General features: G+C 36.2%; 1 protein-coding gene across 1 annotated transcript in view; it reads left to right on the forward strand.

The window, feature by feature from the left end:
• HACE1 (HECT domain and ankyrin repeat containing E3 ubiquitin protein ligase 1) overlaps window positions 1–21520 on the forward strand; it is a gene marked incomplete at its 5' end in the record, with an annotated part of 36193 nt that extends 14673 nt beyond the window's left edge. The window contains 13 exons of the mRNA XM_010284837.1: window positions 956–1293; window positions 4180–4248; window positions 4903–4990; window positions 6720–6831; window positions 6923–7020; window positions 7211–7298; window positions 8390–8539; window positions 12003–12199; window positions 16928–17059; window positions 17752–17850; window positions 18122–18192; window positions 20044–20157; window positions 20602–21520. Of these exons, the coding sequence (XP_010283139.1) occupies window positions 956–1293; window positions 4180–4248; window positions 4903–4990; window positions 6720–6831; window positions 6923–7020; window positions 7211–7298; window positions 8390–8539; window positions 12003–12199; window positions 16928–17059; window positions 17752–17850; window positions 18122–18192; window positions 20044–20157; window positions 20602–20704 (1659 nt within the window). The remainder of the gene's footprint in view (window positions 1–955; window positions 1294–4179; window positions 4249–4902; window positions 4991–6719; window positions 6832–6922; window positions 7021–7210; window positions 7299–8389; window positions 8540–12002; window positions 12200–16927; window positions 17060–17751; window positions 17851–18121; window positions 18193–20043; window positions 20158–20601) is intronic.
• Between the last annotated feature and the right edge of the window lie 1981 nt (window positions 21521–23501).

The raw sequence follows: 23501 nt of genomic DNA on the forward strand, positions 1-23501 counted from the left end.
GTGTGCATTTAGAAGTTCGCTCTTACTTTTGGAACTGTATGAAAGACTTGAGTCAGAATTGCCTCCCTGTAGGATACACATCGCTGTACTCACTAGACTGTGCGCTTGTGAAACATCACCTTAAACACCATTAAGAGGCAGCACAGTCAACCCTCATGTTTTTTTGAAATGCTCATGTGAAAGCCACAGGTGTCTCGGACCTTCTTCTCCGCAGTAGGCCTGCATCTCAGAGCAAATGTGTAATGATGGGGTTGTACCAGATTTTGTTTATATTGATTTTAAGCTGGTGGCAGTGAATAAAGAATGACTTTGTTCAGATAAAATAAAATTTATAGCTTTAAAAATTGACATGTGAATCTACTGATACTTGTTTCTGTTTCATAAAGCTAGCTCTTAGTGACCCTTACTCTAAGACATCTGAGATACTATCAAAATGATCTGTATGAGCTCACTCTATGCATAAAGCACATCTTGCTAGGTATGTGCATGTGTCTGAATCTCAGTGGCATTTTCTGGGATTTGCTCCATCTGCCTGGTACAGGGACCTTCTTTGACCAGGGCCTTAAAAAAGAACTGACACACTTTTATTCTGGAAACTCAACATGTGTGTTACTGTCTCTCTGCTTGAATGCAGCAGTAGTGTGCGGAGGCCAACTGGGAGGCCAAACTCTGTTAAATAGTTCGGTGTTTCACCCTTTCTAAATTATTTTATCTTGATTTCATCTGCTGCCTGATTATTTTCCTTCTATCTGAAATCTTCTCTGTGCTCTAAGGCTACAAGTACAGAATTTTTTATGAGTATTTGACTCTTTATCTCTAACATGACTTCTAAAGGATCATTTAAAGTTTCTAATTGTGCATAATATTTATTTGCCTTAAAAGAATTATCACGTCATTAATATTATCTAATACCAACATGTTCCTTTTTTGTCTGTTTTCCATGTGTTTATTGCAGCCGCTGGAACTGCTCTGGCATTCTCTAGATGAGTGGCTTGTTCTTATAGCCACAGAGCTGATGAAAAACAAAAGGGACTCTGCCAACATTACTTCTATTTTACTGAAGCAAAAAGGACCAGATCAGCAAGATGCTACTCCTACACCTTCCTTTGCCACTGCAGGAACTGAGGGCAGAAAAGAGCTATCCACTGGTGCTGGCGAGTTGAAAACATATGATGTTCCTGGGAAGCAGGAAGCTTGTGCTGATTGCCAGGATGTTATCTCCATGACAGCAAACAGACTAAGTGCTGTCATTCAAGCGTTTTACATGTGTTGTTCCTGTCAGATGCCTCAGGGGTAAGGAGGGGCTCCTGTTTGTTACCTTAACTGTTACCCTTTTAAAATCATATATACTTTAATGGAAGAATGTTGGTGCTGACCAGATGATATTAGTGACACAGGGGTGTGTTTTTTTTAATGCTGTCCCTAGTTCAGTTTGAATGATTCCCCCCCTGGGCTTTAATGGCACCAAACAGCACAGCAAATTTTCCATAGTGCTGCTGCCTGTGAACGTAGCTGTGTTGGGGCAGATTTCTACTGAATGTCTAACAGGTCTTTGTAATCATGTGGTATACTTGCAGATAATGTAATTTTGATGTCTTGAAACTTAGCTTTCTTGTTGTTGGTTCTTAATGTGAAATTATCCCTGAATTTAATGTGGTTATCCAACAACAGCTATAAGCTCAGAAAAAAGTGGGAATTATCTTTTGTGTATGAAAATCACAGCTGGGGCACAACTTTTTTGGCTATATTGCAAAAGTCTATAACAAAGGGAGTTCAGTCTCAAAGTAATGCTCACTTGGAATCTTGTTTGCCAGGTTGGCAAATATAGTTTTGTGTGGAACAAGCACTACAACTTAAGTAAATTAAATAACATCAGTGTCTAGTTTAAAAAGAAAAAGTAGCGTGTCCACTGTAACTTGGTCTGTCCAAGATTGTTATGGGTTATATTTGTGAACTTGCAAGGAAGGGATCCGTTGACCCTCTTGAGTGGAGGATTAGGCAAGTATCGTGGTATTACAAGCTCCCTGAGGAATCTGGCAGCAAGTTTCCCATTACATGATGACTCTTGGTTATTCCCAGCCACTGTAACTGTTTTTCTTTCTCTGCCAAACCTAGTGGAATAAAAGCTTTCACACTGTCCTGTACTGTTTGTCTGGGACACACTCAAAGATTATCTGGGAATCAGCACGTTCCACAAACCCCTCAGTGCTTTCAATTTTAGTTTTACTCCACCTTGAAAAAGGAACTGCTGGCTAGCTATTTCCCTTGAAATCTCCAGCAAACCTTGCTAAGATAAAATGACAGTAAAGTATTATTTACAGCAGCCAAATGAAAAGCAGAAATGTTTATAGAAGTGATTAAGTACCTTCTTTGCCCCACTCCTCCCCACAATTTACCTCTTTATGTGAAAATTCCATTGGAGAAGTGATGCAGTCTGTGCAAGGGTCTGATAGGTCTGTCCCATAATTTCCACTTTGGGTTAGAGAGAACTCCTGTGGATACTACATAAGTTTAATTGAGAGTGGCTATCCTAGAAACTAGGAGAGTAAGAAGTGTTTCAGTGACAACTGGGAGAATTCCCTGGGATGCAGGAAAGTAAAGGTAGAGCGCACCTGAATTTTGTGTTGCTTTAGGGCTTTTCAGAACTATGTAGAGAAGTACAAAGATCTGAGACTTAATCTGTTTTACTGAGGTTTTCATATTAATAGGAATAACTGGCAGCAGTACTGCATTACACCATTGTGCCACCTTCAAATAACATTTGAAATTATAACGAATGACATTTTCAGACAAAATTTAAAATGTCTCTAATGTTAGATTTGAGTATCTTTATGTTTAATGGAGGACAGTAAACTGAGCTCAGTTTTCCATTGTTCCTTAATATTCATACAATAAAGATGGCATTTCATGCTTAAATGGAAAATTAGCTAGTTAACAACATTTGAACTACTGATGTTTTCTTTAACTTGTCATGATTGCTTTTCTGTAAATACTGATACTGAATCCAGGCATTCCTTAATATACTGAAATACAATGTTCCAAGTTTTTCAGCATCAAAACTGACGAGTGTATGCTAGTGTGTTTTTCCTCTTCTCTGTATATTGCATCTTACAGCCTGTGTGGCAATTTACAGGTAGAGAGAATTCATTGCCTTTCAGGAAAGATTTCCTTTTAGTAGTTTAATATTTTCAGATCATCTCTCAGACCAGAAGTATGTTTAAAATGTTCATATTTGGTCTCTGGAAGATTTTATTTGCTTGTTTGTTTTTTGTGTGGGAAGGATATGGTGAGACTTGTTTCTTCAAAACAAAGTAAGGGACAGAAGAAAAATAGCTCAGTTTTATGTAAAATAAGCAGCTCTTGTCTAAATTGGCGAGGGAAACGGGAACAGTTCTGGGATTGTTATCCTGGAGTACTTAAAGTACTATTTTTCACAACCTTTCAAGGCACTTGAGAGGGTTTTATTCTTGTTTGCAAGTATTCCTTAGCTTTTGCTGAAGCTAAAGGATCCAATTAAGAATTTATCTTTTTTTTAAAATGCAGAACATAGATGTAAATAAATGGAGTAAAATTTGCACCCATGTTAACCCTTCCCTGGTTCTCCATATATATATATAGGAGAAAAAAATAAAACTCCATACTAGTGTATGAGATGCTTGCCGGGCAAGTAGTTTTTCTATTTCGTGAAACTATTAAATACCACCTTGTCCCCCATTATTAAGTTTGTAATGTTATTTCTTCCTAGCTCTGTTCCTCACCGCAATTTACAAAGTGTGTGGTGGGAGTTTTATACAATGAACAAGAATATAGAACAATATGCGTATCATCTATATTGTGCATATAATGTCAGTCCCTCCATATATCTGCTGAAATTGTTGTATTGAAAGCTGGAAGGGTAGTAGGAGAGTGTGTATCTCCATTAGTTTGAACTTCTTTTGTTCATATAGTTAATAACAGTTAGTGGGCAGGTTGCTTGACCTTAATTATTGGCCTTTTTGCCTTTTCTTTAGTTTATTAGGAAATTTTAATGCTGCAGAGTATTTAGTTTCACGATTGACTAGTTGAACAACATCAGTTTCTATTTGCATAGCACTTTATTAAAAAAGCGCAACAATTTGTATAATTTAAACTCTTTTCAACTTCATTAGCCAAAAGTGTCTTATGATTTTCTTTGAACAGGATGACATCACCTCGTTTTATAGAATTTGTCTGCAAACACGATGATGTCCTTAAGTGTTTTGTTAACCGGTAAGCTTCAAGAACTATGGATTTTCCAATTTCTTTTTTTCCTCCCAAAAAATAAATCTTACTGAGTTGTATTTTTTAGGTTATTGTTGTGACCTATGTACCATATGCACTTTAGTGGTGCTGCCAAATTCAAGGGACTATATATTAATGATTCAGACCTCAGGCTTAAATGAACTCTTCTGCATATGTAAGCGATCCTTTTGTGAAATTCTGTGAGATTTCATGAACAAAATCTTTTTCACAGAGCAGCAAGAATAATTTCCTTAACGTATTCTTTCCTCATTTTTGATCCAAGTAAAGGTTTCTCTTTTGAGGCAGATGAAAACTTTCATTCTTCCTCAAATGTGGCATACTTAATGGCTTCTTAAAGGAGTTTAAACCATCTTTGTATACTTGGCTGTTTCTAGAGTTTCTCTGGAACTGCCCAGTTTATGATGTTGCTTCTGTCCAGAGACCTGCTTGTAATCCTCCATGTTCAAAGGATGAGGCAGTATAAATCATTTGGACACAAGAGTTAGGAAAATGTTACGGAATAGAAGAGTCTGTTGGAACTCTTCTATATGACTAATTGCATTTTCTCTTTATATAGACTTTGTGTATCATGAAGCATTGTTATTGTATCTCTAACAGGCTTGTAACCTATTTTTCTTTCAGAAACCCCAAAATAATTTTTGATCACTTTCATTTTCTTCTTGAGTGTCCTGAACTAATGTCCAGATTTATGCACATCATAAAAGCTCAGGTAAATGTCAGGAGATACTTCGTTACCACTTTTATGAATATAAAGAGGGTATTTTGTTTAAAAATGGTAATATTAAAAAAATATCCGTTTGGGGAAGATGGAAGAACTAAGTGTGGCCTCCAGTGCTTCTGAATCTGGGATGTTGAAAGATCAGATTAAACAGATGTGGCAGACAGATTTCTGTACTTCTAATTCTTTAAAATACATGTGTAAGTCCATTTGAGATGACTAATGTTAAATGTCTTACAGGTCCAGCTTTTAGTTAGAGTTAACTTTCTATTATTAAATCTATTTGTGCACATCTAATAGATTGAGCTTTAAAATGCTGTGCTTTTTCCTTAATTGACTTACATTTTGAGCCAAACTAGAGGATAAATACACCACTATTAGTTGATTTGGCCATAGTTAATTAGTGGCAGCTCCTTCAATGAAACATCATGTTGTCTTGTTACCCTTTGCTCTGTTTCCTACCATTTCCTTTTGTTTGTTTGGGGCTTTTTTTGAGTAAAAATCCTGATGTCTTGCATAACCTAAACTCACTTCGCAGTTTAATACAGGACATGAATTCAAGACTGAAGAGTTACTCTAGGGAAGACTGGTGTAGTTAAGTGGAAAAATTAGCAAGCAAACCCCCATATGGAAGTCTGCTGCTTTACATAACACTGTAGTGTTAAACATCTGCCATGTTTTCATAACTTACCTTTAAAAAATTATGATTGTCTACATGTAGCTCATAGACAGAGCTGTGTGTTTGTTCTGTTACAAATGAAGATGATCTTTGGGTGATAAGAAGCTATTTGGAACTCCTTCGTTTAGCACACACTGGTATACTTTTGCTTTGTTCTCTGTTAGAAAAGGTCCACATTAAAATATTTTGGTCAAAGACAGAACTTGCTGAAAACAAAGGTAAAATCCCTCTAACTAACCAGAATCCCCACCTCCCTCCTAAATAATTGTGGAGGGTTTGTTCTAAAAGCTTTAATTCTTTAGTTGTGAACAGTTATTGTGCCTGTATTTTTTAGACGTACATTGTTTTCGGTAGTCCAATTTTGTTTTTAGGACATGATGTAGGTGTATTGTTTACTCATTCTTTGGTTGAAATGTATGTTTTTGAAATTCATTACTTATGAATAATGAAGAGACCCTGAGAACTGATACCCTGTTAGATCAATTAAAACAGGGCCTCAGAGAGGCCATACTTGTGTCATATCTATCTCAGAAGTGCTGCAAAATGTCGATCTGAATATTGAGTCAAACAATCTAGGATCATCTCACCTAGGAATTGCTTTGGAAAGTTTGTGGTTCCTTTGGGCTGTTTTTTATCGCAAATAAACTTTGACTTGTTTTTGTCACTTGTGTTTCTGTGCTTAGCTGTGGTTGGTAATCAGTAGTGTTACAGAAGCCAGGGACTGACTTACCTAGATTCCTTCCCCTGCTGCCCTGGAAGAAGTTTTGTGCTCTTTTTTTCCTGTGTAGTGAACTCCCATAGCTATTTCTGGATAACTGGTGGTCCAGTCTTTCCGCATACTAGATTTCAGCAAGCACTCAAGGGCATGTCTAGTCCTTTCCTCTTCCCAAAATATGTTCTAGCCTGTTGAAGTAGCACTGAGTGACTCTTCATATCTCAAAAATTGAGAAATATGCATAACCATTTTCCAGTTGTGCTTGTGAAAGAGGAATTATTTGATTAAATGCATCTATATAATATGGTTTACTCCTTGTTTTGTAGCCGTTTAAAGATCGCTGTGAATGGTTCTATGAACATCTGCATGCTGGGCAGCCAGATTCAGACATGGTGCACAGGCCTGTCAATGAAAACGACATCCTTTTGGTTCACAGAGGTATTGTGTTATAAATGGAATTAATGTATCTTTGAAATACATTGAAATATAATGAATTAAGATAAAAAAATAATTGGTGCTTTGTATTTAGATTCTATTTTTAGGAGTAGCTGTGAAGTTGTGTCTAAAGCAAATTGTGCAAAACTAAAGCAGGGGATTGCTGTGAGATTTCATGGAGAAGAAGGCATGGTGGGTAAAATTGCATAGTTTTCCTTTATGGTGTTTATATATGGAAATACTAATTCTCTTTCACAAGTATTGTCTTGAACTAAATCCTAATTTAAAGTAACTTTTATACTTTAAGAAATATGTGGCTACCCAGTGTAACTGTGCAGTGAAAGTTCTACGTATGAATATGTTTTATTCTTTTGACATGCAGGGACAGGGTGTGGTGCGTGAGTGGTTTGATATCTTATCCAGTGAAATAGTTAACCCAGATTACGCCTTATTTACCCAATCAGCTGATGGTATGTATCGCCTTTTTTTTTTCTAATTTTGTGGTGTCGTCTTTTATAAAAGCATTTTTAAACTCCAAGAAAGAAGTCACTTAATTCACTTCAGAATATAAGATTGTTACTTTTTAAAAGAAACACTGTCAGAATTGATCTCATATATGTATAAAAGTGATCTATTAATTGTACATTTTTAGAACTACAAATGAAATACTTTTCTTAATTTGAAGTTTCCTTGATTTTTCTTTTCTCTTTTGTGAAAGTAGAGTGAGTTTTGGTTTCAGTGAGTCCATGCTATTTCTGCTTGGTAGTAGGACGAAACACTTTTGAGAGCAGTATAGAAAGTGTTTTTCTTCTGCATCTGCAAGGGAACTGTGGAGGTATTCCTTTATTTCCTTTTAGAAATCCACAAATTCAATCATTTAATTTTTGTGGTAAAACCAGATGTTGATCTCCACAGGTTTACGTTGTATTTGACTTTTTGTCTTTTGGGCGCTTCATATAAAGCAGATCTTTATCAATAAAAGATTTCTTATCATCATCAGTGATAAATGTTTTGCTTTCTACCTTACAAAGTCTTAGGAAGTGACAAGGAATTAAGTCAACATTGGAGGCATAGATTAGTTCCTGAAAGTTCGGGAAAAGTTCAGGGATGTCTGTTTGAGGTGGTCTTTTTCAAGGAGACCAGGACTGGACTGTCCTATCTGCATCTGGCTGGAGCCAGATGAAAGTAAGTTGGGTGCATTTTGATTCTTCATTTGAGCATGTTCAGAAGTAGATAGAAGCGTGGCCCACTAGGGTGAGCAAAAAATGCATATAGTAGTATACTAGGGTGGAGGACCAAATTTAGCAGATCATGATTACCATTATGTTGATGATAATTATTTCAGAGTGTTGCCTTGGCTAAGCAATATCATTGTAATAATAGGATGTCATTATGTTCTAACACATTTCTTTCAGACATCTTTTTGGTGTAAACAAACCCAAACAATCTTCCAGAACCACAAAATAAAACTTTCAGTGGTTTTAGATGCTTAGTGTATTTGATTAAATATGAACTTCACTTAAAAAAAGTCATGAAACATGATAATATTTTCATTTTATAGGAACAACTTTCCAGCCCAACAGCAACTCTTCTGTAAATCCAGATCATTTGAACTACTTCCGTTTCGCAGGCCAGATCCTGGGGCTAGCTCTGAATCACAGGCAGTTGGTGAACATTTACTTCACGAGGTCATTCTACAAACATATTCTTGGTATGAGTTTATTAAAATCTTGTTTACTAGTCATAACAGTCATCTGAGCAGTAAACCTTTTCCTTTTTTACTCGTGTGTGTTAAAAGTGAAAAAATCTCAGAAATGAATGTCTGGCTAATCTTTTATGTACATCAGAGTCAGAATGTAATATGGCAGTAATTGCTCTTCCAGTCTGAGCCTCTCAGGAACTATTATAGTTGCAAAATACAGAAATACATTAGCAAAACTATGTGGGAGTTTTATACGGTTAGCAACTTTTATTAAATCATAGAGTCATAGAATAGTTTGGGTTGGAAGGGACCTTTAAAGGTCACCTAGCCCAACACTCCTGCAATGAGCAGGGACACCTTCAACTTGATCAGGTTGCTCAGAGCCCCGTCCAACCTGACCTAGAATGTTCCCAGGGATGGGGCATCTACCACCTCTCTGGGCAACCTGTGCCAATGTTTCACCACCCTCATTGCAAAAAATTTCTTCCTTATGTCTAGTCAAAATCTGCCCTCTTCTAGTTTAAAACCATTACCCCTTGCCCTGTTGCAACAGGCTCTGTTATTATTAAAATATCTAGTCTTTGAATTTATATTTGAACATGTGTATAGTTGTAAGTGTTCAGGGAACACTGCTGCAGTTTCTTGATGGTGCAAGCTCAATTATCTTTGTCAGGATCTTCTTGACGAGGGGATGCATTTTACTTCGCTCCCTCAGTACCGCTTTCTGCTGCCAGAGAGTGTGTACTGGCAAAGAGGCAATGGGGGACAGCCAATCTGGAGCAGTACCGTGTTGGCAGTGGCTTATCGGGCTTCCCTAGTCATTGATCTTCACATAGGAAAGCGCTTCCAAAGGGGACATACCTTTGTGTGGCACAATTTGGCACTGACTTAAGGGTGTGTCTTCAGACTTAAGATCTCAGACATCAAGAGATTCCTCTGTGTGAGTAGACACGTGATGTATTCACAAATGAGAAAAATGTATTTTTCTTCTGTTCAGTGACACCATGAGAATAGTCAAGTGTTGTTCTTGTCACCTCTTTTGGAAGTGACTACTAATGAATTTGGGTTAATTTCTAGTTTGAATGGTGACTATATACTGGATTTGTTGGTTTCTGAATTGGCAAGATGACCTATTGTTTACTTTTCTTCCTTTTCTTCATTTTGCTAGAGCAACTATAGTAAACCAAACAGCAGTGAGTAGTCTTTGTTACTAACACCTCACCAGTCCCTCTTAGTAAGGTCTTGTCATTCTGTTGAACAGGCATCCTGGAACTCTCTAGAGGTTTGTGCACATCCAAATTCTTTAAGTTCAAAAGGTTCACAAGTTTTTATTGCTTCTCGTTACTTATACACAGAAAACTGGAAAAATTACACCTCCACTTCCCAAAGTAGTTGCTTTTTCTGCTTCCATCACAGTGGTTTATGTAAACCTTCCAAGGCCTTTTCCCTCAGTTTTGTGCATTTTGTCTCATCTTGGTTAAGAAACATGAGTTGCACAGCAGCAGATGCTTCTGAGGGGTTTTTTTTTTATTTTTGTTTCAGGTTTATCTATGGGTTATACGAAGGAGCCAACTACTTTTCTGTTTGGAAAAGGAAACTTCCACCTCCAACACACAAAGACACATAGCAGATAAATTCATAACTGTGCTATCTGCTAGACTCAACTCAACTGTTAGACTTGAGTCCCCTCTTTCACAGTATAATAGGAAATACTCCTTGAAATGGCATAAACAAAAAGGAAAATTAATTTCTGGGTCAGTGTATATTGAGCTGGAGGCCTTAAATCTTTGAATATTTACCGAACTTGTCTCAGAGCTTACCTATGGTATCTTTTTTGAAGTTGTGTTGCACAGAAATAGCATAATTGTGATAAACAGCTACGATAGATTTCTCTTCCTTTTCAAACTACAGGTGCCTTAAGGGTATAGCAAGATAAAGATACGTAGTATTTCGTGGGATTCAAATTTTGTCATGATAAATCTGACAGTTTCTCTACCTGCCTAGCTTGATTCTACTGATTGGTAAAATACTTGTCAAGCAAATGAGTGAGCTTGGTGCTTTGGTCTCACAACATGCTGACTACAAGTGTAGTCTGATCATAATGCTCTAGTTCAGTTTCTTCTCTAAAGGAGTCTCTGATTCCTACTTCTCAGTCTGCTGCTTTTCCCACATGTTTTGCTTATATCTGTCAGAGACATCATTATTGCCACATTTCATATGTGAAATGCACATATACTTACTAGTTGGCAAAAGTGAAAGTCCTTTAGAAACTGCTAGACAGCTTGTTAGATTTTTTTTTTGAGAGATGACAGTGAAAATTCATAAGTAAATTATCTATCCCTCTCTTAAACTGGAGTGTTGCTTGATTTTATTAGAAAAACAATGCCTTACAGCTTGTGTAGGCACCATTTCAGCACTAGTCAGCTCTTCCAGGGAAATACTGTTAACAGTTTTTGCACTTACATGTTTGCACCAGCTGCCAGCCTTTGAATTTGTGTTACTCTATGGGGTACTGCTTCTGCAATCCATAGTGTGCCAAGACATCTACTAATGGGCACCCTTCTGATGCTTCACAATGCACGGAAGATGGTAAAGCAAAGGGAGTACTTCCTGATAAGTTGCTTTTCTCTAAACCTACTACCACTCTCACCCCCTGCCTCTTCTCCCAGATGTTTATCTGTCCTAGTAGAATTAAAATACCTAACATGACAGAGTTAAAGTACTTGTGGTTTGCTTTCTTGTATAGTGAAGAGGGCAGTTCTCTTGTGAGAACTCAGCATTACCTTCTTCTGGGCACACTTGCTCAAATTTGTTCGAGTGCCATGTCTGCGAAGGAGCCATAAATAGGCAGTTTCTATACTTGGATGAAAGTGAAACTTCTAACAACTCTCCTCTTAATGCTTTTAAATAACTTGCAAGTCCAGTTTGAAAATGTAAAATTCCTATAAACTCTCTTTCACTCTTCAGTTTTCATTTTAATCACGTTTGCTAAGTACAGAAGGCTCATATGTCTGTCCATTCACTCCCCTTAACCCCCAGTTCTAAACAATTTTCTGAGGGAGAAGATTATTGTGTGGACAAATACGATATTTAGATTTCTAAAAGTTATGTAGAAAACTAAGATTATTTTTTTTAGGAAACTCATTTAACATTTTATGTTCTGTGTGGTTAGATGCTTTTACTGAAATCCATTAGTGAGCTAAAATTGTGCAAATTGTTGTTGCTCAAGGGGTATATCATTTGCTCTACTGGGAAGAAAATAATACAGTGGAAACTTGATTCTTTAATACTCTTAAAATGTAGTAAGTACAGTTCTGCTGTTAGCGTAATTGTGAATCCCTTTTTCCCTTTTCCTATTACTGCATTATTCTGGTTTCTCTATAGAGGGCAATCTTCTACCATATATTAAGTTACAACCCTTTTTTGCTTTTTCCTGTTTATTTGAGTTTATTTTTCTCTTTGTTTTTTCTAGGCATACCTGTAAATTATCAGGATGTAGCATCTATTGATCCTGAATATGCAAAGAACTTGCAGTGGATTTTAGATAATGATATCAGTGATCTGGGTTTAGAGCTGACTTTCTCTGTTGAGACAGATGTGTTTGGAGCAATGGAGGAAGTGCCATTGAAACCAGGGGGTGCAAGTATACTTGTTACACAGGAAAATAAGGTGGGTATACAGGTTTATTCAGAAGTTGACAGTATAAGAAAAGCATTGGACTGACTTTCTGAATAACTGGAAACATAAATGGTATACCTGTTTTGAAGAAAATACACAAAATAAAGTTGCCAACACTCTTCCTCCTTTGTCTAGCTTAACATGTTATAGAAATAGTACTATTTAAAAATCTCTGTAAGTGTTCAGGCTTAAGGTTCTTCTTTCTGTCAGAACTTTTGGAAAGAAAAATAGTATCAACTTTAAATGAGGGGTTTATTTTAAAAGTTACAAATATTCATAAAGTCATGGGTATGTATACCAGGAGGGTAAAACAGTAGCAATGGCTAAAAGTAAAATAGTAGGTAATGTTGCAAAGTGTGCTGCCTGCTAGGGCAGTCTATGACACTGGATTGCTCTACAGTAACATATGGATAATTGACAGAGTAAAAGGCTGTAGAAGATTTTTTTCAGCCATTTGCAAGTCACTTGCTGTATGTGGAAATAATCTACCTTTTTAATTTACTTTAATAGTAACAGCTTGGAAAGTCCCTGAGTTCTCTGCAGCATTAGTTCAAAATCTAAAATGGAAAAACGCAGCCAGATTTTGAAAATTGTCTAGAAATTAGGATGGACATCCATCTAATGACTTCTGCAGTTGCCCACTAGGTAGTTTTGAGTAACTGTGGGAGTGTCATGGGTAGACCTGCAATTTTTTTGTATCATTGACTCTCTTGATCTTTATACCTGCTTTGTGTTTTGATTTTCATTTGTGTTGAGTTAGCTTAACTTGCTTGGTGTACACAGTATTCATTCAGCGCTACTGGCATGTAGACAGCTGCTGTATTGGTAAAAGGCCACTTGGTGTCAGCATTTGTTCTAACAAAATTCTAGTTTGTGTTGGAGCAATTGGTGCTGGATACTTGTATGCTTAATCCTCATTTTCATTAAGGCAGAGTGTCATTCCAATAACAGGAATACATATTATTAGCCTGATTCTGTACTGTTTCCTGCAATATAGTAATTCATGAAAGAATACAGATGGTAAAACAAGTCTAATTGTGAAGGCAGTGGATGATTAATTTCTTTATTATCTATCAAAGAAAGCAAGGATGTTGATTCTTGTTTCTGGGCAGTCAGCTTCTCAATGTATAAAATAGAGGTACTTGACATAAATTGTGGTTTCATAACAGCTATTTAAAAACTGTTACCAGTTAGCGTGAAATTTGAAGTTTGCCCATATGAGGATACCCATAGTCATTAGTAGCTTACATTGCTCTGTTAACTTCTGACTTGGGGCACAGACTAAAAAGGGTGGTTGAACATGTGTAGAACAGATGCATCTATTCTAGCTCATCAGCCTTTCTTAGCTGTGACAGAAGGGGATGAGAGTTTGTGTAGCTTTTATTTGAAAGGTGGCAAGAAACAGATGACTGTTGTGGAAGCTTTGAAACTATTAATATTAATTTATTTCTTTGAATTTGAAGCTACAAAATGTGAAGTCAACAAATGTTTGTAAGATGTCACTGTGTTTTGTTCACTGATTGTGACAGTGGCAAACCAAGTTGTTGAAAGTTGTAGATCTGTGTTTTAGTGGTGTTTGGAGATTTTTCCGAATTTCTTTAATGTGATGTGGTTTTGCAGTATGTTTTAGATTAGCAGTTATAACAGGTTAAACAGGCAAGACTTGACTTTATAATACATCTTTTTTTCCTGTCAGATTTTTCTTCTGTCTTTATCTGAGGAAAAGGTCGCTGTTTAAAACTCATTGTATTTGCTATACCTCTGGGAGAAGAGAATTCAGCTTCTAAAGGAATTTGCTATGTATGCACACTAGCAGATTACCTGTTTAAAGGACAGCATTTTTAAAAAATGAACTTTATGAGTGAATCTTTATTCTCTAAAAAAACCCCAAACCAACAAGCCCACAAAAAAAACCCCATGCCAAAAACAAAACACCCCTCACCCCAACCACCCAAACAATCCATCTCCCTCTTATTGAAAACCAAAACGAGAGTAAATTCTGCATTGAGGAGTGGTAGTAATAGCTGTTTGTAAAAAGTTGTTTTGTTCTGAACAAAGGAATTTTCTTTTTTTACATCAGTTGTGTAACAGGTGAATGGTTGTAGCATACGATGCAAATGTTCCAGTCTTGCAGTTGGAGTGTCCATGTAGCTCCAACTGAAGTATCGGTTGTAGTAGTGGTTCAGCTGCCTCTTGTCATGGTAATGGGGAAACTTCAGAGGAAAAAGGCTTTGTCCAGTGTCCATGCTATACATTTCTGTTTGTTCTTTGCTGTGTATATTTTTGCAGCTTTCTACTTACTTTTTAGGAAAAAAAATAAAATTAGAGCTAGGCAAAATTTGACCATATGCTATTTTAAAAAATGGTGCAAATTTCCACAGTCCTGTGGCTTTCTCTGTCCTCTCAGGACTTGTCTGTCTGTGAACTGGCCGTGCTGTCTGGCGGTAAAAAAATTACGTATTTTTTTCAAACAGCTTTGAAATGGAGCCGCTCTCTGAATCTGAACATCATAATGAACATTGATCCTTCTCTCACAGTATAAGGGGTTGTAAAATTGTGGAAGCATGATCTCTGCTTGATTTACCTGAAAGAAAAATACAGAACAACCCCTCACCCAAACTAGACTTTGTCATCATATTTGTGATGCCTGTCTCATGTGTGTTCAATCAAATCTCCCTTCTTTAAAGAAGGCAGGTTTGTACCTTTTATGTACTATGTAGGAAGACATATGTATATCTGAAATTGTGTATATACTTGTGTTTTGTAATGTGCTTCTAAAGCTTCTGGGAGGGAATAGAATGTAAATGAAGTGAACAGAGGGAAAAACAAATTGACCGTTTTTTTTTTTGCTGGCATATATTATGTAAAGTCTGTTGTACAGGTCTTTTAGCATGTGCCAGTGCTGATAGTCAGGATGCTCAGCTGTTCCAGGCTATTTAAAACATTTCTTGTTCCACCTAAAACACAGCAGCTGTTTCCTCTCATAATGAAAGTATTCAATGTAAATACTTCTGTAATGCAGAAAATAAGTGTTTGTTATACTTTTTTCTAATGGACTTTTTCAAATAAGATTGTGCATTTTTCTTTCTACAATTCTGTTTTCTGAATAGCCTAGTTTGTGTAACAGCAACTTACGAGATGTAAAACAAGTATTTCTGATCATGGAAGACCAGTGTTAACACTATTTCTAATCCTGATATTACTAAAGTTTCTGATTTCTTCCTAGAGCTCAAAAGATGTATTCACAGATGCTGACTTTTGCCTACTGCCGTTAATCTCCTTTGGCTACCCTTCTAGTTCCTTAGAGAAGGAAGGTGTTGTCAGTTCCACTTAGAGTAGAAGCAACCTAGGGAGACTACTAGATTGAAACTAGATTTTTGGGAACAACTCTGCAGTTGCTTCTTCAGAGCACTTCACGTATTATCTTCTCTAATAAAATGGTGGTAATGCATTTAAAAATAACTTCCAACTGCAAAGCAAATGACAACCCCTCTATACTTCTGTGCTTGTAAGCAACTGCCTTTGAAAAATTATTCTCTGTTTTGAAATATTTCATACTTCTGTTTTTCTGAAACGGAGGAAACAAAGAATGGTTGCTTTTGTGCAGGTTCAGAACCTAAAAGTTTAGCTTAATGTTTTTTAAATTAAAAACCAAGGTGGTATTTTTGTAATATTACTGCCTTTAAAGAAGGTAGTAGTTGAGAGTTTATTTGGGAGATATGCTTCATGATATCATTATTAGAAATCATGAGTAGGAAGTCAAAGCATTACTTCGAAACTGAGTGCCTTAATTTAGAAATAAATTTTGTTCTCAAGTAGAAATCTCTTTTCTTGAGTAAAGAAACTTTATTAGACTTGCATAGTTTTGTCAGGGTAGATGAGACATGTTTATACAGTTTTAATATAGGCACTTTCGTCTGTCTTATTCTAAAAACTTTCCTCCATGAACTGCCTCCTAGGCTTTTGTGTTTTCAACAAAAGCAAAGTTCTGGTGGATTCCTTTTCTAAGAGGCATCTTTTAAAGGGGATGGAGTCCCTGAATCTCTAAAGCATGCAAACTATGATGTTGTCTATTCACATGATTATGTTAAAAATGCTTTTCTGGTTTTTCTCCATTTTAAAAACTGAAGAGGTTTTCAAGACTTTTAAAAAAAATTGAAATTCTTAAGACCACAAAGCTTGCAGGGGTAAGTAATATATTCTGTTAGACTTCCAGAGATAGGGGGAAAGCAGGAAGGCTTTTCAGCTCACAACTATTCTTTCAGAAGTTTACCCTTTTTCCTGAGTTATGTCAGTTTGCTTAATAGAGGTGGGTTGTTTTTTGTTTTTTTTTTTTTTAACAAACATTGCCTTGTTAATGTCCTTAGATGATCACAATGGTGGTTGTATTAGATGCAGGCATGACAAACTAATTTTTAATCACTTCCTTTTTCTTAGTCCAAATCTGTTCTCTGACTGGTTTGTGTTACGATTTAAACACTTCTGGGAATTGTATTTGGAAGGAAGGAAAGGGGAATTGCAGAAGGGGCTCTGAACTGTGAGGGACCTTCTGAGTTATTTTGGGTTGCTTCCATGTCTAAAAAGTGCATAGGGATTTTTCACATCTTACAGTAGATGAGATTTGTAATGTATTGAGGACTGCATTTCTGTGTGTGTTGAGTTTGCATGTGCACTGTATTTTTGCTATTGTATGTCTTAATGTCATTTTCTACATTGCAGGCCGAGTATGTCCAGCTTGTCACAGAGCTTAGAATGACAAGAGCTATCCAGCCTCAGATAAATGCCTTTTTACAAGGCTTCCATATGTTCATTCCACCATCTTTGATCCAGCTTTTTGATGAATATGAACTGGTAAGCAGAAATACCTATACTTTTTAAAATACTTGGTTCAGCATACTTCATCAGTAGTGTAATGAGGTAGACATAAAGCTCAGTACCCACAAAATAAACATTTTGTATTGGTCACTTCGGTTTTGCTTCCTGTGCCGATCTTAATATGTGTATTCCTGTTTATCCTAATGACTTAGAATGACCATCTTCCTGCAATGTGATATCTTCACATGCCAGTGATAGATGCCTTAAATTGTAATTTCAAAATGGATCAGGATGTTGTGGCCTTTAAACCGTTTCATATTTCCTTTGAGGAGGGTAGAAGTTATTTAAAAGTAAGGAGATGCTGTCTATTGTCTTTACTTTTTCTGAGTCACAGAATCAAATTCCAATAAATTTTTGTGGCGGTTTGATCTTCTGTAACCCAGATATCTCAAGTTTTATCTCAAGCCATGCCAAAACTCAGAGGTTTTTTTTCTTTTAGGTTCTTTGACAATAATTTCTACCTCTTGATACTGTGTGTTTAAATTAAACAGATCATGTGATGTTACCTGAATTCAAGAATCTTCTTGTATTAAAATTTAATCGTAGGTTCCGTAAGGTTGTAACTAAACAGAAAAACAGAAAAAGCATTACTTTTTAAAATAGCATAAGCACTTAGAAGTAATGGTTAGTCAGGAGGACTAATCACAATCTGTGTGCTTCTTCTGAAGGAGCTTTTATTGTCTGGTATGCCAGAAATTGATGTGAATGATTGGTTAAAAAATACAGAATACACCAGTGGCTATGAGAGGGGAGACCAAGTTATTCAGGTAAAATTATTTTTTTAAATAATGTAGACTTGCATTTTAATGCAAAAAAGGTGCTTTTGTTGTTGAAATATCTGTGTTCATAGAAGCTTATTTGGGCTGAAATTTGTAGAGGTTTTTTATATTCTTATATTAAGTGACTTAGTTACGTATGAATTTCATATCAAAATTTCCATCATTAAAGTAACAAATATAAATATTCCATTTATTGTTTTACCCTTATAAATACCATAGTATCTAATGGAAAATGCAAGCTAACTTATTTTTCATTTAGTGGTTCTGGGACGTTGTGGAAGAACTAACTCAGGAAGAGAGAGTATTACTATTACAGTTTGTTACTGGCAGGTGAGAAGCTCTTCTGTAACAACAAATATATTGTCTGGATACTCTGAAATAAATTAAGAGACTTCAGATTACCATGCAAGATTGCCTAACTGTTTTGCATACTTTAGTGTTCCATATGTTGACCAAAGTAGACAAAGTGTGTGTTAATATTTTTGCTGCCTGTTCTTCCAGTAAAATGATTGATTTCTTATTATACTGGACTACTTTGCAAAAGGCCTTTGTATAGTTAAGTTGCTGTCCCAGGCAATTTTTTACCAAGGCAGTAGTGAATTTAACTGTGCTTTATATTCTTCTTCCTGTTGCATATTTATGTGGCTTTTGGCTTCTCCAGTAATCAATATAGGCTTTAATATATGAGATAACTAGGTATCACTTCAGCCAGTGTAAACAGAACATCCTTCACCTAAAGCTGAGTTGAATTTAACATTAGCGCAGTGTGTCAAGATGAAGTGAAGATGTAACCTTATGCAAGAGAGTGTTTGCTTCATATAGGATTTCTGTCCTAAATTCTAGCTGTTCTTCAGGAAAAGACACTTTTATCTACTTCATGGCTTGAGGGTAGTGGGGGGAGGGTTCTGAGCGATAAATGCCCCCGTGAACTGGGTGAGTTGCCAAGTTTGTGCATACAGACATTTTGCAAAGTGGATCCATAGACATACATGTGGCACTTGAGCTGTGTAATCCATGTCTGTTTCTGGTGACAGGTAGAGATCGCACCATCTTCTTCGTTTGATGTTCCCTTCATATTCTAGGATTAGTAGTGTAGTTGATGTTTTGCTTGTAGGTTTTGTGGTTAAGCAATGGTAAAATACAAGGTTTGATGATCTTAATTTGTCTTTTATACCAAGGAATTTCACAGTCGTGGATGTATCATCAAATGGCAGAGACTTCAAATTCTATTAGTTTCACTTGATTTATTATGAATTTCATTGTTTTTAGGGATCACAGACAATGCAAGAAGCTAGTTCTGTGCGTATCGATCTTTTTCTTTTTGTCCTCTGCAGAAATGATTCCTGCAGTTCTAACTGCACATTTGTTGCATGCCAGCTGCTGGTCTTTCATTTTTAGTGGACTAGTCCATTTCTAAATCTAGAGGCAAATAAGGATCTTTAAGATGTAAGGTCATGTTTCAAATGCTTCTTAAAACATTCGAAATGATGCTCAAGTGGCATTCACTATTTTCATGGCATTTGGGATAATCTACGGTATTCTAAGGGACGCTTTCTCTCAAGTAAACAATTATGTTGTCTGATTAATACGTGCTTGAGCAGCATTTGTTTTAGTCACAAATCACATACTGACTTGTTCTTACACATTTCTTGTTAGTAGGAAAGAGTTTTTGGTACGTCTTAAGAACTCTGGGCTGAAACTTAAAAACAAATTGCTTAGCTTTTTTTCTGTACCAGCTGGTAGGAGCTCCTTGTGTTTTTTCTTCAGTGATTGAAATGTAATAGTTATATTTTTCCATAGAAGTTTACCTTTTGGAAGTTACCTCTAATAATGGTATGCAGCTGGCATTTTTGCACATAAGTCCCCAGACAGTCCTAGTTTCTGGGCATGGAAGATTTAGATGCTGAGTTGTCTGTGAGCTGAAACACCAGTTAGTCTAGTACAGGACAGTATTTTAAGTAAAATTTTACACTAAAAGTACACCTGATTTCAAACTGTGATCTTTTTCTGGTGTCACATTTCCTTAGTGAAGAATTTGTTTCTATGTGTACTGGTTGGCAAGCTGCATTTAAAATGTTCATTGTTTTTTCCATTCCAGTAAGAGATATTTGCAGTGTAAAGATTATATTTTTTTAGCTTATAACGTTCTTGTAATGGTCTAATTTCTGTGAATTTGCTCAGTTCCAGGGTGCCTCATGGTGGCTTTGCCCATATAATGGGTGGCAGTGGTTTGCAAAACTTCACAATTGCTGCTGTGCCATATACTGCAAATCTTTTACCAACATCAAGCACATGGTATGTTAACTGGTCTCATTGAAATATCTTAAAAGCATTTTTTTCATGTCAGTTGCAGTCAGAAGTACAATGCTTCTGAAAATTTTCATTAAAGGCCGAAAAAGAAATTTAGACAGTGCCTAGAGTATTCATGATCCAACATGAAAGTAGTGGATTTTTACCTTGATGATGTTACATTATGTTTGCTCATTGTTTACTATTAAAGGCAGTAAGATTAAGGGAATAATCAAGTTAAATTTTTTGTATTACAATTTACTGAAGTGAAAAAAACTTAATTTCATGCAATATATGTGAATGCTCAGTGGTACTATAATGCACCACGGATTTGTTTTCTTCCATAAACATGACATCTTCAGGGTTTTCAGCCAGAAATATTTACTGTTGGGTTTCTTGCTGAACTGTGATGTGGCTTTTTTCCTTTTTTTTTTTTTTTTTTTTTTTTAGTATCAACATGCTCAAGTTACCTGAATACCCAAGTAAAGAAATCCTTAAGGACAGGCTTCTTGTGGCATTGCACTGTGGAAGCTATGGTTACACAATGGCATAATGAAGTGTAGAAAACTCATCTGACTACTGATGTGTGATTCCGAGTGGCAACAGTAATTTTGGAAATTGTCAATAGAAAAGCAGCTTAGCTGCTGCAGCCCATCAGCAGGGCTGGGCTTCAGAATTCGTACAGGATCATCAGCTTTTCCTCCATTATGTGTTGTCAAAGTAACTTTGATAGCATCATGACAAACTTCTCAGTATGCTGTATTTTCATTTTTCCAAATGACAGATCTGTATGAAAATCAGTTTACATGCTTTTCATTACTATGTCAGTCTGAATCAGGAAGTTTGTCAGAATCTCTTTCTACAGTTTACTTTTGATTTTCAACTATACGGTTGAATGACATTTGCGTTTTAGTTTACTTTGCACTCAGATGGCATACTGCTAGTGGACAGACTTGTACTTTATGCCTTGCTGCATGTGAAAGTGCTGTTTATTTTTGCAGAGAACACTATAGAAGGTTCAATTAGGATATTGTACAGTAAGACAGAGCTGATGTATTTTCCATTTCTTTGCAGAGTAACAGAAATAAAATTTTATAACTTTTTAGTATTTTAATGTATATAGTATGTAAAGATTAGACTGTTATCACTGGAAAAAATAACAGATGAAGTTAATATCTAATTTATATTAGAATTTACACTATATTCTACTAAGTATTATAAAGTATTTGTGACTTTATAGTCAACTTGCAGTTTAGAATTTGTAAATATTACTTAAGATCTATATCCATTGTTTTGAATGCCTTTACTTTTTCCTTGACATAACTGTATGTTCAAAAAGTATTATTAAATTTTAATATTTTTACCAAAATCGGAGTATGACAAGTTTGTGTGCCTTCGTGGGTGGCTTATTCTTTTTTCCTCAGGATTTTATTAATCTTATTATAATTTATATTGTCATGGAAGCAGCATTTGAGAAGGCGTCGAAAGTGTATGGATGGACATAAACAAATGCACAAGGATGGAACTTGAGCTTATTGAAGTTAACTGATAAGACTACAATAATTAGAATCTCATGTCAAAATTTATATAAAATTAGAATATATTACTCAATATGTAAAAATACACAGCAATGGCTCATCAGCATGTGTTTTTGATTCGTAGCAGTACATGTTGAGTAGATGATGCATTTGCATAACTGCTTTTTTAGGGACCCTAGGGTAGGTCTACATTATTGTTTTGGTTCAGGCTGGGAGTATTTTTTTTAGTTGTGGGTGGGGTTGTTTTTGTTTGTTTTTTAAAGTTACTGTGGTAACCCCTGCTTGTCATGCTTTCACTTCAGAAAATGCAAACTAGATTCTCTCCAGGTGAAACTAAACAGAAAAACATGATCCAAAAATGTACCAAATGCTATCGGATGAACATCTAATTATGTCTGCAAGACCTAAATGATCTGAAGAGGTGATCTGAAGAGTTAGTAAATGAATTCAGGCATAGCAAACCCCCCAAACGCGTAAATTTTAAGGTCCTCAGCACAAACTGTTTGCTACTGATCCATTCACATTTTCCTACACTAAGTGCTAATACATGTGTAGCCTGAGTTCACCAGCTGATCTGTCTAGGCTGCTTACTTAGTGCTGTTTTTTCAGATTTCATTTATTTATACCTCTCTGGTGGAGAGAAATCAGTGGACCATCTGATTCAGTGTGCCACAGTAATCTTCCTTTGGGCTAAGATTTATACATAGACTTATTAGCTTTATTTCCTTTCTGGTTCTGCTTGTGCACAGGTATGCGTAAATGTTGGTTTAAGTTCTTACGCAGTATTTCTGACTGCAACTGAAGGAGAATACTGGTTTTAGTGGAAAGAACAGACTCTTCCAGCGGGGCAATCCGATGAAAGCTGGTTAGACTGTCCCTTCAGTCAGTGGAGAGATGCTATTCCTCTCTGGCATGCTCTGGGAAGCTCAGCCTATTCAGATAGGTTAGACGTTTGAGGCTGTGTGGGGTTTTAGCATTAAATCCCAGTTATCTTGGATCCTTCAGTTAGCAGAAGTGCTTTGCTTTTCTGCACAGCTGGGCAGTGCTTGGTTCCCTGGCTATATAGCTTATTTTTTTATGTGCCTCTGCAAGGTAGATTGGTAGCAGGACAGTGCTTTGAACAATACAAGGTATTTGTCAGGAATTATGTATTTGTTTTCTTTATGTAAACTGGGATTTTTGTCTTTATCCGAGGGTTTTGCTGTAAATACTGTTAAGTACTTTGCAATCTGTGATTTTTTTTTTTATTTCACATGTTTTATTTCACAGTAATACACAGCAGTTCGCAGGAAGCTGAAACCTTGCGTACTCCTCCATAGCGTCCAAAACATGTCATACTGTAAGACTGAATGAAAGGAGAAAGAATCAGATTTTTTTTTTTTTGCACTTACACTTCTCTGTTATACCCTGTGACGTAACTATCAACATATTGAATTTGGTCTCAAACAGTATTCCTAAAATGCTCAGCATCTGGTTTTGTACAAATGTAACGGAGTGCAGCATTTTAATGTTCTCAACAATTTCCTAGGACAGATCTCCCTCTTACAACCTTGCAAATGGTAAAGCAGATTACTCCTTCCTCCCCCATGCCGATGTGAGTCATGTCCCGTACGAAGTATCTTGTAATATTTCTTGTAACATTTGTACTAAATACCCCCACAATAGGTCAGAACGAAATCTTTTTAAAATATTCCTGTAATAAAAAAGCATGATGAAAATATGTAGAAAGTGGTAATAGAGCTCTTGGTACTGGACTCCTGCTATAACAGCAACCTTGTTATTGCTTGTTTTGAAGAGCTTGTTTTTCCTGCT

Source organism: Phaethon lepturus, unplaced genomic scaffold (assembly GCF_000687285.1).
Source record: "Phaethon lepturus isolate BGI_N335 unplaced genomic scaffold, ASM68728v1 scaffold194, whole genome shotgun sequence".
In the NCBI taxonomy this organism is placed as follows: domain Eukaryota; kingdom Metazoa; phylum Chordata; class Aves; order Phaethontiformes; family Phaethontidae; genus Phaethon; species Phaethon lepturus.